This window comes from Anomaloglossus baeobatrachus, chromosome 4, assembly GCF_048569485.1.
Source record: "Anomaloglossus baeobatrachus isolate aAnoBae1 chromosome 4, aAnoBae1.hap1, whole genome shotgun sequence".
In the NCBI taxonomy this organism is placed as follows: domain Eukaryota; kingdom Metazoa; phylum Chordata; class Amphibia; order Anura; family Aromobatidae; genus Anomaloglossus; species Anomaloglossus baeobatrachus.
This window is the reverse complement of record NC_134356.1, coordinates 451,228,231-451,245,585: the sequence shown is the minus strand read 5'-3', so window position 1 is coordinate 451,245,585 and position 17,355 is coordinate 451,228,231. Positions and strand designations below refer to the sequence as shown.

The window sequence follows — 17,355 nt, the reverse complement described above, 5'->3', positions numbered from 1 at the left end:
CTATCTGCATAGAATCTCAGCAGCACCAACTGCTATCTCCTATCTCCGTAACAGCAAAGACTTCACTGAAAACAGATTTTATCAGAATTGAGGATTTTGATAATGACTGAACAATTCTGGCTGAGAAAGAAGCAAATTTGTCTGATAAGATATATTACAAAGTTACTTATTTTCATGTGCACTATTGATTTAGGAAATAAAACAACGGTTACACTTTTATCCAGGAATCTTAATCCAGTCACGGACTACAGTAAGATTTCTGGTGTGATGCACAGAGCCACATGTCACTCATTAGGAGCTCCTGAGTGTCACTCTGGTTAGTGTGTTTCCTTGTTTCATGGGCTGGGCTTACCCTGGAGGGGCGGGACTAAGTATTATTGGGTTTTCACTTGGGCCTCTGATGGTAAAGATAGGCTGTGCTTCCGGTAGACATCAGGTTCCATCTCAGGGTATTTCCCAGGCCCACAGTAGCAGACAATAGTGACAGAGGCATGAGACAGTGACGTGGTCAAACAGTCCAAGGTCAGGGCAGTCAGCACAATATTAAAGTACAAAGCAGAGGTCAGACAAGAAGAGTCAGACAAGATGGATAAGCAAGCTGAGTCGGAAATAAGAGAATCAATACAAACAAGAGAAAAAAATGGATATTAGCAGATGAACTGACTAGGATCCAATGTTTGGGCTAAGAGTAGTGGGAGAAGTTGCCTAATAAAGACCCTGTTAGTATGGAAAAGTTCAGGGAATCTAATCTCTGCAGGACACAGCAGGATTAAATTCCTGCAGAGACCGGCCACGTCCCCTAAGGACAAATTGAAGTTACATGCAAAGTCAAGAGTACAAAGGAGTGCTGCAAAAGGCAACTCAGCAAGGAGACCTGGCACTAGAGGCCACGAGGCTGGCATGATGAGTGGCACTGAGGAGGTGTAAGATGGCACCTTTAGGCAAATGTTACAAGATTACAGCCAAACCTTGTTTCGGTAAGGGAGGGGACATTACAGAGAGGGGGAGTATGGAGGGGACATTACAGAGAGGAGCTGAGTGTAGGGGATATTATAGAGAACAGCAGTGTGTGGAAGGACTTTACGATGAGGGGCAGTGTTGGGGGTCATTATGTGGATTGTCAGTGTGGAGGGAGAAAGAAAGAAGGCAGTGTTGAGGGGACATTACGGAAAGGTTCTGTGTAGGGAGATATTATAGAGAAAGTCATTATGGGGACACTTTATGCAGGGGCAGTGTGTGGAGGATGTTATGGAGAAGCGCAGTGTGGAGGGTAATATTATAAAGAGAAGTTTTGTGGGGGGTATATTACGAAGAGGCGCAGTGTGAAACAATATTATAGAGAAGGAGAGTGTGGTGAGAAATTACAGAAAGGGGCATTGTGAGGAGAATATTGTGGAAGTGGCAGTATGGAGGGGAAGATTATGGAAAGGGGCAGTGTGCGTGGGGACATTATGGAGAATGGCAGTATGGGGATATCATGGAGAAGGGCAGTTTGGAGAGACATTATGGAGAGGTACAAAGTGGGGGGATATTATGATAATATTATAAAGAGGGGCAGTATCGAGGTATATTGTGCGGGGATATTTTGTGCAGGTAGCACAGTGAGGAGCAATTATTTATTCACTGGCACAGCACAGGAGATATTTTTATTTATCAGGCAGCATAATGATATTTTTAAAGGCACCGTGTCAGGAAATTATTAAGGAAGAGAAGAGGTAAATCTGGAGAGAGGAGATCTGGGCATGAAATCTCATCATGGTGTCTGTACTATGGCAAACGGATCAGAGACAAAAGACATGGGAACGACTGGTTATAAATGTTTATTTGTGATACAACCTGTGTCATCAGTATTTTGGTTAATGTATGGTCCGCAGTCTGATGATGGCTAGTAACATTGCCCAGTACCTCGTTACCATTGTTAAGGACATACTGGGAGTTGCAGGTTCACATGATATAAGCAGTAAACAATATTGGCCCAATACACATGCTACAAATGCAAAAAAATCAATATACTTTATAGGAGTACTCAAACACTATGGTAGTATAAACCTAGAGATGACTCATCAACAATAATTTTCTAATAATAAAATGCAACAAAAACCACACACATAAATAAATGTTAATTTTTTTTAATTTTTATTAAATTACAATAAATTATATACACAAAACTAGGAAGCAAAAAAGTTAAAAAACACCCCAAAAGGAGAAAGGCAGTGTGTTTACTAGTATATAACACCATGGCAAAAAGTATAATAAATAAATAACAAATCCAATGAATTATTCAAAAAAGAAGATGGGGATTATAGTACCTATACACACATGAAGTCACACCATAATTAAATAAATGACATGAAGACCATTTGATGAAAGGCTCAATTCATATAAGAAAGCAATTAATGAATACTCAGATGCAGAAACAAGCTGCAGTCCTAAGACCACTGAGGACTATGTGCAATCATACAATGGCACTAGTATCCATCAGCCTAAACCATCATAAATGTGCCAGTCAATAGATCACACATAGTACCCCACATAATACAAGTTTATATGAGGCTGACCTCAAACTGTAATTAATCACTGTACTAATCTTGGTGGTGTATTCCTGTACTGATGATGGTTGTCGTGATGTATTACTGTACTAACCGTGGTTCTGGCTCTGCATTCATGTCTTGACAGTGATTCTGGCACTGGATTCATGTACTGACGGTGATTCTGGCACTGCATTCATGTACTAACGATTGTCCTATGTAGCAATCCATAATCTGCTTCAGGTTAAAACTGGAAAATCCTCGAAAATTAGTTTTGAGATTATGATCAGGATTTGATTGAGTTTCTGCTCCAAAAACTCAGTGCACGTTTGGATGTCATCACACTGATGTTTTGGAGCAGAAACTCTCTAAATCCTTCTCAAATTCTCTAAAAATGTTGTGCACTCCTGGTTTAGCATTAAGGGTGCCCATTAGTAATAATTATGGCTCTAATCAATATTAGGTGTTATCAGGCACTCAAGTTCTCTCTAATTACAGCTATATGTCCCTGGGTACCCAATCAGGTCTGATCACAAAGACTGAGTATATTTTTCATGTGTCCTGTTCATCTTCTGATATTTTCTCTGCTAGGATTCATCAAGGGAGTATTTTGAGTGTGGTCATATCCCCTTTTTTAATATTTAAGAGAAATGTAGGCCACAGTACCTGCCAATTAGACATATGTTTACCCGACATTCTGGTCTCTATGGTCTCCAAATGGAGAGTGGATGCTTGAATGGAGATATGGAGGCTGCAATAGAGGTCAATCCTCTTCAGCAATTCGTCCCATTTTTGTTTTAGATGCAAAGATAGTCGGAAATTGGACTGGAAACAACATGGCAATTCTTTCATGAGGGAATGTCCCACTAATCCTATTCTCAAGGTTATGATGGTGTAATCTATGGTAGCTAAATACATGTAGTCTTCATTGGAGGTACATCAAATGCTTGGATTACATTGATTTGGTTGTGCAATCTGTGGTACAACCATTTCTCTAAAGTGTTCCAGGACACACTTTTCAACACCACAACTCAAGGCTGCATGTTATTTGTGCTACTAAAGGCAGCCCTCATGGCCTGAACGTGTAACCATGGCCTGCAGCGTCTCCAGACTTATCTCCTATTGCATACATCTGGCACATCATTGGTCAACAATTGCAAAGTGAGCTGCCAATAGTAGATATTAATGATTTGCAATACTTAATAAATAGAGAGGTTTTTAAAAATATGTTTCCATTGTTTCCTCATTTGCATATCATTAACATGTCTATCAATCCTGTGATTTCCATAATTCTATGACTTTTCCTTCTTGGTGTTGCAGTTTCCATGTTGAGGACTGTATGTTCTTTAAACACATATGGTGCAGTTAGTTCAGGTGTAAAGGTGTAATTTTTGTTGTCTAAAATATAGGTTATTTGTTATTACAGAAAATTATCCATTTCCCCCTATTTTCTTGCCTCAATTTGTCATTGTAACTTTATAATGGCTCATCCAATTATTTTAAATTTCAAGTTCCAAGTTATTTTATGCCTCTAAAAGCCACTTTACACACAGCGACATCGCTAGCGATGTCACTGGTGAAAGCACCCGCCCCCGTTGGTTGTGCGTCATGGGCAAATCGCTACCCGTGGCGCAAAACATCGCTAACACCCGTCACACATACTTACCTTCCTAGCGACGTCGCTGTGGCTGGTGAACCGCCTCCTAAGGGGGTGGTTCGTGCAGCGTCACAGCGGCGTCACTAAGGGGCGGAGATGAGCGGCCGGAATATCCCGCCCACCTCCTTCCTTCCTCATTGCCGGCGGCTGCAGGTACGATGTTGTTCCTCGTTCCTGCGGTGTCACATGTAGCACACATCCGCAGGAACGAGGAACAACCTGGGTCCTGCAACAGCAACGATATTTGGAATTAGAACGACGTGTCAACGATGAATGATTAGGTGAGTATTTTTGATCGTTAACGGTCGTTCCTGCGTTTCACACACAACGACGTCGCTAACGAGGCCGGATGTGTGTCACGAATTCCGTGACCCCAATGACATCTCGTTAGCAATGTCGTTGCGTGTAAAGCCCTCTTAAGGCTACATGATGTCATATTTTTGCTTGACATGATATGATAGTGTCATTATTCAGATAGTCAGAGGGCTTTAGTCCAGCAGCATTCCTGCACACCAACTTTTGAAGAAACCTCAACTTTTCTTTAATTTGTAGAAATAAGCTATAGATAAAGGTTACAGTAATTTTCATCTGGTCAGTTTGTATTGTGGTATCATCAACGTAATTGGGCGAACACCCTCACTTTGCGCCTTAGGGTATGTTCTCGTTATAATTATCTACTCAGACATGTTATCCTAATGATTGTCCAAAGTATTAAAAAGTCTGAGTATTGTGTATTTTTGTCATTAGAATAACCTATGAATCGCACACCCATTTTCATTAGTTACAGATGCCATTTTTGCAGAGATTTTTGTTTGCTGCTATGTGGATGGTAATGCATTTTTAGAAGTGTTGGATTCAATAGCAAACAAAATCCACGTCTGATTTCGTGGCGCACAGCTGACAATCTAGTGACTGAATTTGTGCTGCTTCATGCAGTGTGTGGCTGCTTAGGACAGAACACTGAATGACACGCTCCAATGGGTAAGTTCACGCAGATGGGGATCTCCCGGCACACAATCTGAAAATAGCAGCTTGGTCCTGACAGACACTACGCCAAATTAGAGAAACCCTCCGGGAATTGCACTTATATATATACCAACATCCAAGTGCAAACACTGTACACACCACTTCATGTGGATATGTATTTAATTATGTGCCTTACTCTAAAATACAATTCATACAAAGCATTCCCAGTCTAACAAGACATTTCAGCTTTATAGATGGCAGAGGAGATTCTCTTCTACCTATTGGTACTATATGATTGTACATAATGCATAAACACTTAATAAATAAGACTAACAATGTTAAAAAAAATATATATATATATATATATATATATATATAATTGCCTTATTCTGTTTGTCTGTCTTGCTCCAAAATGATGTCATTACAGTGACAACCGTCGCCACACTGCGCGTACTAAAGAGCCTGCGAGCAACGGCTCAGCTATCTGAACAGCCCGAACTATGGGCCGACAGGACAACACCCGACAGTTTTCCCCGCACCCACACGGAGCCCCGACTCCCCGGTGAGTGCTGCACCCCCGAGAGCCCACACTGGCAACCCAGCTGACACATACCCACCGCTCACCTCTGCCCCCCGCACACATTACCCCACTTGGCTTCACACCCCTCCGCACTCCGCCCTCCACATGTATACACTGAACACACACACACACACACAAATAGTCACCTGTCCCCAGCCATGCAGTCCCCAGCACTGACGTCCTCAGCGCCATGGCCCCGCTCGGCTCCACCCCCCCACACGCCGCCCCCTGCACACATTACCCCACTCGGCTCTGCCCCCCGCACTCTGCCCTCCGCATGTATACACTGAACACACACACACCTGGATAGTCACCTGTCCCCAGCCATGCAGTCCCCGGCACTGACGTCCTCAGCGCCATGGCCCCGCTCGGCTCCAGCACAACCCCCCTGCACTCCGCTCCCCGCACACTTTAGCCCGCAGGATGGGGGCACATGTCAGGATGGTGGCTGCACCACGATGGGGGTACATACCAGCATTGGGCCACATCACAGCATCAGCATATTTTTACTTAACTTTACACTGTTCATGGCCTTCTTTCATTACAAGCCATGGACATCATTAAACATTAGACTTATCTATTAAAACTGTTCCTTCTGTTGTTTGTCATTTTAAAACCAATAATCAATTATAAGAATACTAAATTAAACCTAACCCATGCAGTCCATTCATTACCTTATTATTCCATCTGCTAACCTACATACACATTCTAGACTACCCGATACGTTAGAATCGGGCTACCTTCTAGTGTATATATAAAGTAAATAATATAGACAAATGCATATACAATGATAGTAAAACTGTAATAATAATTCTATCCACAGTTCCATTATCCATTTATTGCACAGCTCCTTCTCTATTACACATTTAGGCCACATTAGCCAACACCTTGTCTATTTATTTCCAGAGGTATAGTGTGAAATAACTTGAAACTGTTACATGCCTTATTCTATTCACAATAATATATAAATACACACTCAATTTGCAGCCAAGTATTTCTGGTGTAAAAAAAATCGTGAAACATTTCAACAGCTGCCTACACAAAGCTCAACATGAAATGATTTGTGTACTTTGTTGTTTATTTGTGTTTGTATTCATCAGCAAAGGGTTAATTAATGATCATATAGAATATGGTAGTATGATATATTTATATTTGTGTACCTACTCACTCCTCTCAGTCCGTAAATAGACATATAACAGATCTTTGTTTTTTGTGCCGTTACAGTTGCTGTACTAGATTTATTCATTGACGATTATGTGATTTATCTACATTAGGTGACATTTGTATAGGGCCATACAGGGCCGCCATCAGGGTTTTATAACCATGACTGGTGTAGGGGGTCCGGTGAAGACGGGGGCCAGGCTGGGCCCACCCGGTGTAATTACTTAGCTGTGTTAAGCCGTGGCACTGTTGCTTCCGCCACTACAACACATCGTAAAGTTGCAGGCAAAGCCCTTCAAGGGTGTCGCATGCAAATTAGTCATATGTGCTGCAGGCAAAGTGAGTGGGGCAAAGCAGGGCGCATGCGCATCATCCTGCAGCAATGTGATAAGGTCATCACTCTGCAAACTCACCACACTGCTGCAGGTAACAGAGCGGCACAGGTGGCGAGGATGCCGGTGGCAGCCGACCAGGGCAGGTAAGCACTTGTTGAGCTTAAAACAATCGCCGGGGTGGTGGGGGGCTCGCTGACCCCAACCCCTTTTTCTTTTTGTGGCAGACAAATATGCTAGGAGGGGGCTATATATACCAGGAGAACAACATATATACCAGGAAGGGGACAGAGCTCAGGAGGGGATATATATACCAGATGGGAACAAATAACTAAACTGGCACTGGAACTAAGGGGACCTGCAGTTAAGACCAGCCTTCCTCGGGTGACCAGTTTCCACCTTGCAGTGAGTAAAAGAACCAGTTACACTGCAACCCCTTATGTGGCCTACCTTATATCAACACCCATCTACCTCACCTATCCTCAGAGGCCTGGCCCTGCTTGCGGAGGGCCTAATATCCAGGCTGCGACTAACACCAGCCCCAGTAGTGAGAACTGTGAAGCGGCGGCTCCATCCCCATAGCCGCAACCCGCAAGTCGAGTCATGTGATAAGCTTTCATTTAATTCCCCAGTAAATATACCCCTTTTATAAATCACCCAGGGCACGGGACCGGGCAACAGCCACCAAGTGACATTTCCCCAGTAATACACCGCCCAGGACCGAGTACCCCATAACCCTGGGCGACACATTATATAAATATATATATAATATATACATGCATACATATACACACACATTTTTCTAAGAGTGGCAAGAAGACTGTCAAAGATTTGAGGAGTGGAGGTGGAGCTTGGGTGGAGCCTGGGCAGAGTCTCAAGGGGGCCCGAACATTTTGGCAGTATGGGGGCCTGAAATTCCTAGTGGCAGCCCTGGGGTCATAGACACACTGGAGGAACAACTGCAGTTGTTTTGTACTTTCTTTTTCTTATCAGACCAGTTCTGGGAGAGACACAGAATTATCATTATTTAAAACATTGGACTACTTTGTGACAAGGCTGAAATCAGGTCTTGTGGGAGTATAGAAGGCTTTAGGCTGCAATGATAGTATCCAAAAAGGGTATATGTACTAAACTAGCTGACAGATTTAGAAATATTATCTGCTGTATGTATGAAACGGAACAAAATCACGATGGATTAGAAATAAATAATTAAAATTGAAAATATTTTATTGACCAATACAGAACAGTTTCAAGTCCTCAACCTGCCTCTAAACCCTTTGGCTTTAATAATCCTCTTTATTAACGTTATTGACTTGTCATCATGTTAATAAAGATGATCATTCTTTATGCATCTTGTCATTTCCTTTGTTACAATTAGGGCACAAAGGCGAACAGTGTCAGTGAGTCACCATGCTCACTGCCTTAGCCTCAGCCGTCGTCCCCTCCCCACAATACAATTGATGTGATCTCCATGACAGGAGCAGGGAAGCTGTAAATACTGTATTTTTTTGCTTTGTAAGATGCACTTCTTTTCCCCAAAAATACTGGGGATAAAATGGGGGTGCGTCTTAAAAACAGATATGGCTTACTCGGGCGACAGTGGTCGAGCGGGGTCATGGGAGGCAGGCTCACAGGATGCTCTCGGGGGTGTCGTGGCATGCAGCATTGATCTGCGGGCGAGAGGGCTGCAAGGGTGTCTCTGCGGCAGGTGCATTGATCTGCGGGCAGGTTGTGAGGGTGTCTCAGCAGCGGGTGCGTTGCTCTGTGGGTGGGCTGTGAGGGTGTCTCGTCAGCAAGTGCATTGATCTGACTGCCGCCTCAATTGAATTGCCCACGGTTGATGTGATGAACTTCAAGAAAATGGCTGCGGAGGCGACGCCTGCATAAATTGACAAGATGAACTTCAAGAACCCGCACCCATTTTCTTGAAGTCCTTCTCATCAACCGTGGGTGATTCAATGGAGCCAGCAGTCAGCTCAATGCACATACTGCCAAGACACCCTTGGAGCCTACCCACTGCCGAGACACCCTGTGCTGTGAAAACCTCTGCAGACCGCCTGCCCACAGATCAATGGCGCCAGCCGCAACACTCCAGAGTGCCTTCTGTGACCGGCCTCCTATGACACCACTGACGCCCTGGTAAGCCATACTCAGGGATTCAATTGCGCCTGCCACTACACCCTGAGCCCGCAGTATCGCCGACCCTCCTGAGCTGCAACACCCCGTCCTTCTAACTCGCAGCATCACTTACCCGGCCTCCTGTGACCTTCCTGAGCAACTCCACCACCACCCTCCTCCCTGGTGAGCATTAGGATTAGGATGCACTAGAATTATAATACGGACCCTCATTTTAATATTAACATTTTTTTTTTCTATTTTCCTCCTCTAAAGTTGGGGTGTGTCTTACAATCCGGTGTGTCTAATAAAAAGAAAAATACGGTAGCTACCTGTTCCACTGCTAACTTCCTTAGTATGCAGGATAATTTTGTCTGTGCCTTGTTGGAGACGGCGCACGCAAGGGACGTAATTACATCACTGCATTGCGCTGTCAAGCTTCCAATGCTACCCAGGGTAGAAGAGGAGACAGTGGTTTTGGTATATAAAGTTGAAACCAGAAATTTACATACACCATATAAAAAGACATATAAGCATCTTTTTCTCACTATTTGACATGAAATCAGAATAAACCTTTCCTGTTTTAGTTTAATTAGGATTAACAAAATTATTTATAGTTGCCAAATGTCAGAATAATAAGAGAGAGAGAATGTTTAAAGGTATTTTTCTTACTTTCTGCAAAATCAAAAGTTTACATACACTAAGAGTACTATGCCTTTAAACAATATGGTACAGCCCATATGATGATGCAATGTCTTTGGAAGCTTCTGATATGTTTATTGTCAATATCTGAGCTAATTAGAGACATACCAGTGGATGTATTTTAACACACACCTGAATCACACTGCTTCTTTGTGTAGCATCATGTGAAAATCAAAAGAAGTCAGTGAAGATCTCAGGAAGAGAATTGTGGACTTGCACAAGTCTGTTTCATCCTTGGGTGCAATTTCCAGATACCTGAAGGTGCCTCGTTCGTCTGTAGAAACAATTATTTGCAAGTATAAACAAGGTGGGAATGTCCAGCCATCTTACCACTTGGGAAAGAGATGGGTTCTGTGTACATGCTTTGGTCAGTCATGTGCATATCAACCCAAGAACAAAAGCCGAAGACCTTGTGAAGATGCTGGTGGAAGATGGTCAGATTGTGTTATTATCTACAGTGAAATGTTTACTGTATCAAAATGGGCTTAAAGGCCACTCAGCCAGGAAGAATCCATTACTCCAAAAGAAACATAAAAAAGTCAGTTTAATGATTGCAAATGCACACAGGAACAAAGACCTTAATATTTGGAGACATGTCCTGTGGTCTGTCGGAACTAAAATTGAACTGTTTGGACATAATGACCATCGTTACTTTTGGAAGAAAAAGGTAGAAGCTTTGAAGCCTAAGAACACCATCCCAAATGTGAAACATGGGGGTGACAGCATCATATTGTGGGGTTGTTTTGCTGCAGAAGGGACTGGTGCATTTCCCAAATAGATGGCATCATGAGGAAAGAAGATTATGTGGCAATACTAAACGCCGCTTTACGAGCTGCGATATCGTGACCGATATCGCTAACGTGCGTACCCGCCCTCATCGGTTGTGCGACATGGGCAAATCGCTGCCCTTGGCGCACAACATCATGCGGACCCGTCACACATACTTACCTGCCTAGCGATATCGCTGTGATCGGCGAACCGCCTCCTTTGTAAGGGAATGGTTCGTTCAGCGTCACAGCAGCGTCACTGAACCGACCGCCCAATAGAAGCGGAGGGGCGGAGATGAGCGGGGCGTAACATGCCACCCACCTCCTTCCTTCCTCATTGCGGGCGGCCACAGGTAAGGTGAGGTTCATAGTTCCTGCGGTGTCACACATAGCGATGTGTGCTGCCGCAGCAACAAGGGACTACATCGCTAGCTGCAGCAGCGATAATTGAGATTAGGGGGGCATGTCACCGATGAGCGATTTTGAACGTTTTTGCGACGATTCAAAATCGCTCATAGGTGTCACACGCAACGACATCGCTAAAGCGGACGGATGTACGTCACAAATTCCGTGACCCCAACGAGATTCGTAGCGTGTAAAGCGGCCTTTAGGCAAGATCTCAAGACATCAGCCAGGAACTTAAAGCTTGGGTGGAAAAGAGTCTTCCAAATGGGCAATGACCCGAAGCATACTGCCAAAGTGATTACAAAGTGTCTTAAGGATAACAAAGTCAATGTTTTGGTGTGGCCATTACAAAGCCCTTATCTCAGTCCTATTGAAAATGTATGGGCAAAGCTGAAAAGGCCGGGGCACGCAAGGCGACCTACAAACATGGCTCATTTATACCAGTTCTGTCAGGAGGAGTGGACCCAAATTCCTACCAACTATTGTGAGAAGCTTGTGAAAGGATATAAAAAATGGTTGACAAACGTCATACAGTTTAAGGGCAATGGTATCAAATACTAATGAAAAGTATGTAACCTTTTGACTTTGCAGAAAGTAGTACAAATGCCTTAGAACATTCTCTCTCTCATTATTCTGACATTTGCAAATATAAATAATTTTGGTTCCCAAATGACCTAAAATGGGAAACGTTTGTTCTGATTTCATGTCAGAAAGTGAGAAAAACATGCATATCTGTGTTTTTATATAGTGTAAGTAAACATCTGGTTTTAACTGTGGGGAGCCTAGCTTAGGTGGAAAAAAAAGCTTTTTTTTTTATATTTCTTGTATTATTTGGCCATTAAATGGGGTATATCATATGATGGGCTATAGGGGTCATTACATGGAGGGCTGAGGGAAACTTATAAGGGGATAGGGGAGACAGCACATTATATGAGGGGCTGTGCGGGACATCCTACTGTTTGGGGGCTATAGAGAACATTTTACTGGAAGTTTTGGAGGACTTATATTGGAGGCTGTGGCATATGTTATACTGTGAGCTGTGGGGACATCATACTGTCTAGGGGCTGTGGGAGACATTATACAGGGGACAGTGGAGACATACTGTATAGGGGGCTGTGGTGTCCATACTGTATATCGGATTGTGGGTGATATTATTCTAGGCAATTGTGGTGCACATACAGTATAGGGGGCTTTGGGGGACATACTTGGGGGTTGTGCTGCCCATATTATGTAGTGCACTGTGGTAGACATCATATTGGGGCTTTGATGCCCATACTGTAAAAGGCAGTGTGGGGAACATAATACTGGGAACTGTGGTGGATATACTGTGTGGGATGTAGTGCGGAATATTATACTGTATATAAGGGGCTGTGGAGTCCATTATACTTTATTGGAGACTAGGGGGCTGTCATACTGTATGGGGTGCTGTAGGGGTCCTAATACTCTATATGGAGGGCTGTGGTAGTGGCCATAGTACATAATGGGGGACTGTGGAAGACATCATTCTATCTGGGTGGCTGCAGTAAATCATTATTCTGCATAAGGGGATCATGTGAGGAGCGGGAACAGTTTGAAGAGGGCAGCGTGGTTGGAAGTATGAGGGCATAATGTGAAGAGAGGGCACAGAATGGATATGGAGAAGGTGCAGTGTGATCTGGGGATTCAATGTGGAGAGAACTTAGTGTGATGGGGGAACAGTGTGGAGATACAGAGTTTAAAGGAAAACAGTAGGAGGGGACAGCCATGATATAGGCCGTGTTTCATAAAGGCAGAGAGTGTGGCAGTTGTAGCTAATAATGGCAGTATGGTGGTTATAGCTCATTAAGGAAGAAAGTGTGACTTGTATATATCATAATTGTAGACAGTGTAGAGGCAATATACCATAGGAGGCTTATTTAGGAAACAGTATAGACAGATGTTTTATGCAGAAGGCATTTTGATAATAAGTTTATGAGATACAAATTTAAATGGGGTTGACCTGACATTACAATTGAATGCTGAACTAAACTTGGCTTTTCTAATGTTGCAAGTATTTATGTTGGTTCTGGTAATTTTTGCCTGTACTGATGATGGTTTTGGTCAAGTATTCCTGTACTGATGATGTTGCATGTACTGATGGTGGTTTTGGTGTTGGATTTGTGTAATAATGATGGAACATGTGTTGTATTTTCTGGTGATGGTTTTGATGCTTTATTCATGTACTAATGGTAGTTATAATAATGAATTCATATATGGTGATTCTGGTACTTATGTACTGATGGTTGTTGTGGTAACGTATTCATGTACTAATGATGGTACTGGTGTAGTACTTATTTTCTGATGATGGTTGTGGCACCTTATTCATGTACTGATGTTGGTTCTGGTGATGTATTCATGTAATGATGATTTTGGGTATGTATTCATGTATTGATGGTGGTTCTAGTAATGTAGTTATGCACTGATGATGATAGTGGTGTTGTATTTTTTGATGATGGTTCTGGTGTCGTATTGATGTAGTAATAGTAGATCCTGTCATGTATTCATGTACTGATGTTGATTCTGGTGACACATTCATGTACTGATGGTGGTTCTGGGGATGTAATCTTGTACTAATGGTGGTTCTGGTGCTGTATTCATGTACCAACAGTTGCTCTGGTGTTGTATTCTTGTAGTGATGGTGGCTCTGTTGCCATATTCATGTACTCATGATGTTCTGCTGCTGTATTCATGTACTGATGATGGTTCTGGTGCAGTATTCATGCACTATTGATGGCTTTGATGTTCTATTTATGTACTGGTAATGATTTTAGTTTTGTATTCATACACTGATGATGGTTCTGGTAATAAATATACCATCAGAACTATCACCACTACATGAATAAATCACCAGAGCTACCACCAGTATGTAAATACAGCACCAAAACCACTATCAGCACAGGATTATGTTACTAGAACCACAGTCAGTACATAAATACATTACCAGAACCATCATCACAGCCTTAGTACTGTACTTCTTTCTTAATAGATTTTCATAAAAAACCTTACTGCATTATCACACAAGGAAGTGTATTGCGTTGATGCAGTTTGGACACCTCACTGGTTTCTCTAGGGGTCTTATTACCATATTTACTATATTACTGTATTTTTTATCTTAGATATGCCAGTCCTTGCTCTATTGTTTATATTTTCACTTTTGCATTGATGTTATCAAGTCAGTTTATCCAGCTTATTATCTTCCTATGCATTCCTTGTTATTGCTTTTCTTGTCAACCCCCGTTGTAGTCTGTATCTTGTCATTATTATTGTCATTAATTATTCTTTACACTAAACAGATTGTGCATAATACTGTTTTTTGCTATATGACTTGCATTTCACGCTATTTGTAGAGGTTATGTGTTTTCAGATCTAATTTACCTATCTCTCAATGTATTACTATTTGATTTTAACAGTTATTGTACCTCTACCACCAAATATTTGTTACATACTCTCCTCAGGTGAACTCAAATAGCTATTTCTTATTTTGTGTTTAAATTTGTTTCATAAATAAATGTTTAAGAAATTAGAGACCTATTTCTAACAACTATAAGAGCGGATTTTAGTTGTTGAGCTATTTTCTGAATCACTACTATACCATACTGGCAACACATTGCTATAGTCAGAAATACTGATTTAATCAAGTCTCTTTATGGCTGTTAAATTTGTTTAAAGCTTATATATTAGTACCCCCCATGAATTTCAGCAGGTCTGCTGATGTCTCTGTGACACATTGTAGATGATGCTAAAGGTGTTAATTGTATCATCATCTCAAGGTTCTTGCTATAATTCACACTAATAACCCGACAGTGGCAGCATTGCCATAGGTGTAAATGCATCATGTTTAGGGTATCTCTCTGCTGATATTAACCCTTTTATTGACAATGATAAAATATATGGAACAGGTGGCTCTAATGGAGAGCAAAACAAGTTTAGCTATCTTTGGAAAGAAAATAGGCATTTGAGAGGGCAGAGATCTAAAGCATTTGAAGGGTTTCAAGCTAATCAAAAAAGATGCTGTTATTTCCTAAACGTAGAATCGCCCTAGTGAGTTAAGTGAACAGATTGGAGAGGATAAGTGACTTTACTACAGCCAATGGCTGCAATCATGTAAGCCAGACTCAACAGAAGGGGCTGATTGTGTTTTGAGATCTCTTGCTAGTGACTCTGAAGTCTACTCCCTCCCTTCCTGCGAAGACAGAGAGGCATGCAAACGTTTTACTGGGAACTCTCCACAATTGTGGTGCTGCTGAGACATTAAACTGGGAGCTGTTCTGGACTGTGGTGCTGAAAGATTAAACTGGGAGCTGTTCTGGACTGTGGTGCTGAAAGATTAAACTGGGAGCTGTTCTGGACTGTGGTGCTGAAAGATTAAACTGGGAGCTGTTCTGGACTGTGGTGCTGAAACGTTAGACTGGGAGCTGTTCTTGACTGTGGTGCTGAAACATTAAACTGGGAGCTGTTCTGGATTGTGGTGCTGAAGAATTAACCTGGAAACAAGGAATGTGGTGCTGAGACATTAACTGGGATCTGAGCAGGATTGTGGTGCTCACCCAACGCTTCTATGGGTGCTATCCAGGAGAGTGGTGCGGAATGAAAAAAGCAGCAGTGACACTTCTCTAGACATAAGGAGCTAAAATTCGGAGGCCTTTCGGACTATCCTCACTTCTTATCTTATCTGCAGGACTTAATTCAACAAGACTGAGAAAATCCATTCAACTAATTAAACTGATCATACCTGAACCTACAAGATCCATGCTGAGCACAACAGACTGCACTTGCAAACTTACTGCTCAAGGGTTGGGAAGTGATTGAGTAAAGTAAGCAGCTTCTTGTGTGTTTGTAATCTTTGGTTTGTTCATCAAGCCTTTAGGTTCTCTACAGCCATGGCTTTTATGGTGAAGACTATGGTGGGTGGACAACTGAAGAACCTCACTGGAGGTCTGGGGGGCAAAGAAGAGAAGAGCGAAGGAGAAAAAACTGCAGCTGAAGCCCAAGGAATGACAAGGGAAGAATATGAAGAATATCAAAAACAACTATTGGAAGAGAAGTAAGATTTTCTATCACTCTAATTTGTTTTTGCTTTGTTTACATTTTTACTACAAATTTTGAGAAAGGACAACTGAATTAGGCAGTATATAGATGGTTACAATCTTATGTTGAGCCTTTTATTTATTGAGTAAATAATAGAAGCTTGATTTTTAACAGTCTGTGGGATTATGGTTATTGGAGACGTTTATATAAAGATTACAGATCAAATATAAAATGTAATAATAAAAGAAAAACAATAGATAAACAATACCTGTGCGTGAACTATCTAGAAACTGTCACAAGACCCTAGAAGATCCGTCGTAAGAGAAATGTATTAAAAGCATCAACTTAAAGTGCAGCTACTCTTTGTATTCCACCATCCTTCACTGTTTTATTTCTTTTCCACAATCATTCTCAGATCATTTCATAAGTGTAGTAATACCATAATTTTATTTTACAAAATCAAGATGATCCAATTGCTATTTCTTGTTCTGTAGCTATTATAAGATAGCATAGAAGGGTGGGAGATAAAAGTAGGAGGGGGAAAAGACAAGGGTCCTTTAAGAGGAGCATCTAGTAGCATGCACTCTCAGTGTGTAGACATGTATTGACTTCATTGCCAATATGCCTGACCTGAATATTATATAATGCCCACAATAACATGCCCTCACACTAGTGAACGCAAGTCTAGATATAGTCTAATACTCTACACAAGGACTGGTAATGTGGAAGTATGAATGGGAGGAGCGTAGTGCATAGTACCCATAACCAGAACAGATAAAACAAGTGATCTAATAGCTTTATGCTGAGCACGACAATCCACAATTACAGGCTGTTAGCCATTTTTATGATCATTGCCATCATTTATATAGATGACAAATATAAACTCATGTATGAATATACTAATAGATCTTAATTTCACCATACCTAATGTTAAAACTATAGAAAAAAAATGAAACATGAAAATATCAAGAAAACAACAGCACACGTGTTGTAAAACACATTCAATTTAGTTATATCAACCACCGATTGCAAGTTTTCCTTTATTGTTCCCCCTCACCTACTGTATCCTCACCCATCCCTCGTAGACTGTGAGCCC

The 17,355-nt window shown here is 41.8% G+C and overlaps 1 protein-coding gene across 1 annotated transcript in view; it reads left to right on the top strand.

Moving 5' to 3' along the window:
* Positions 1-15,421: 15,421 nt before the first annotated feature.
* The window catches only part of CPLX3 (complexin 3), a 40,910-nt gene continuing 38,976 nt past the window's right edge, over positions 15,422-17,355 (top strand). The window contains exon 1 of the mRNA XM_075345603.1: positions 15,422-16,275. Within this exon, the coding sequence (XP_075201718.1) occupies positions 16,112-16,275 (164 nt within the window). The 5' untranslated portion in view covers positions 15,422-16,111. The remainder of the gene's footprint in view (positions 16,276-17,355) is intronic.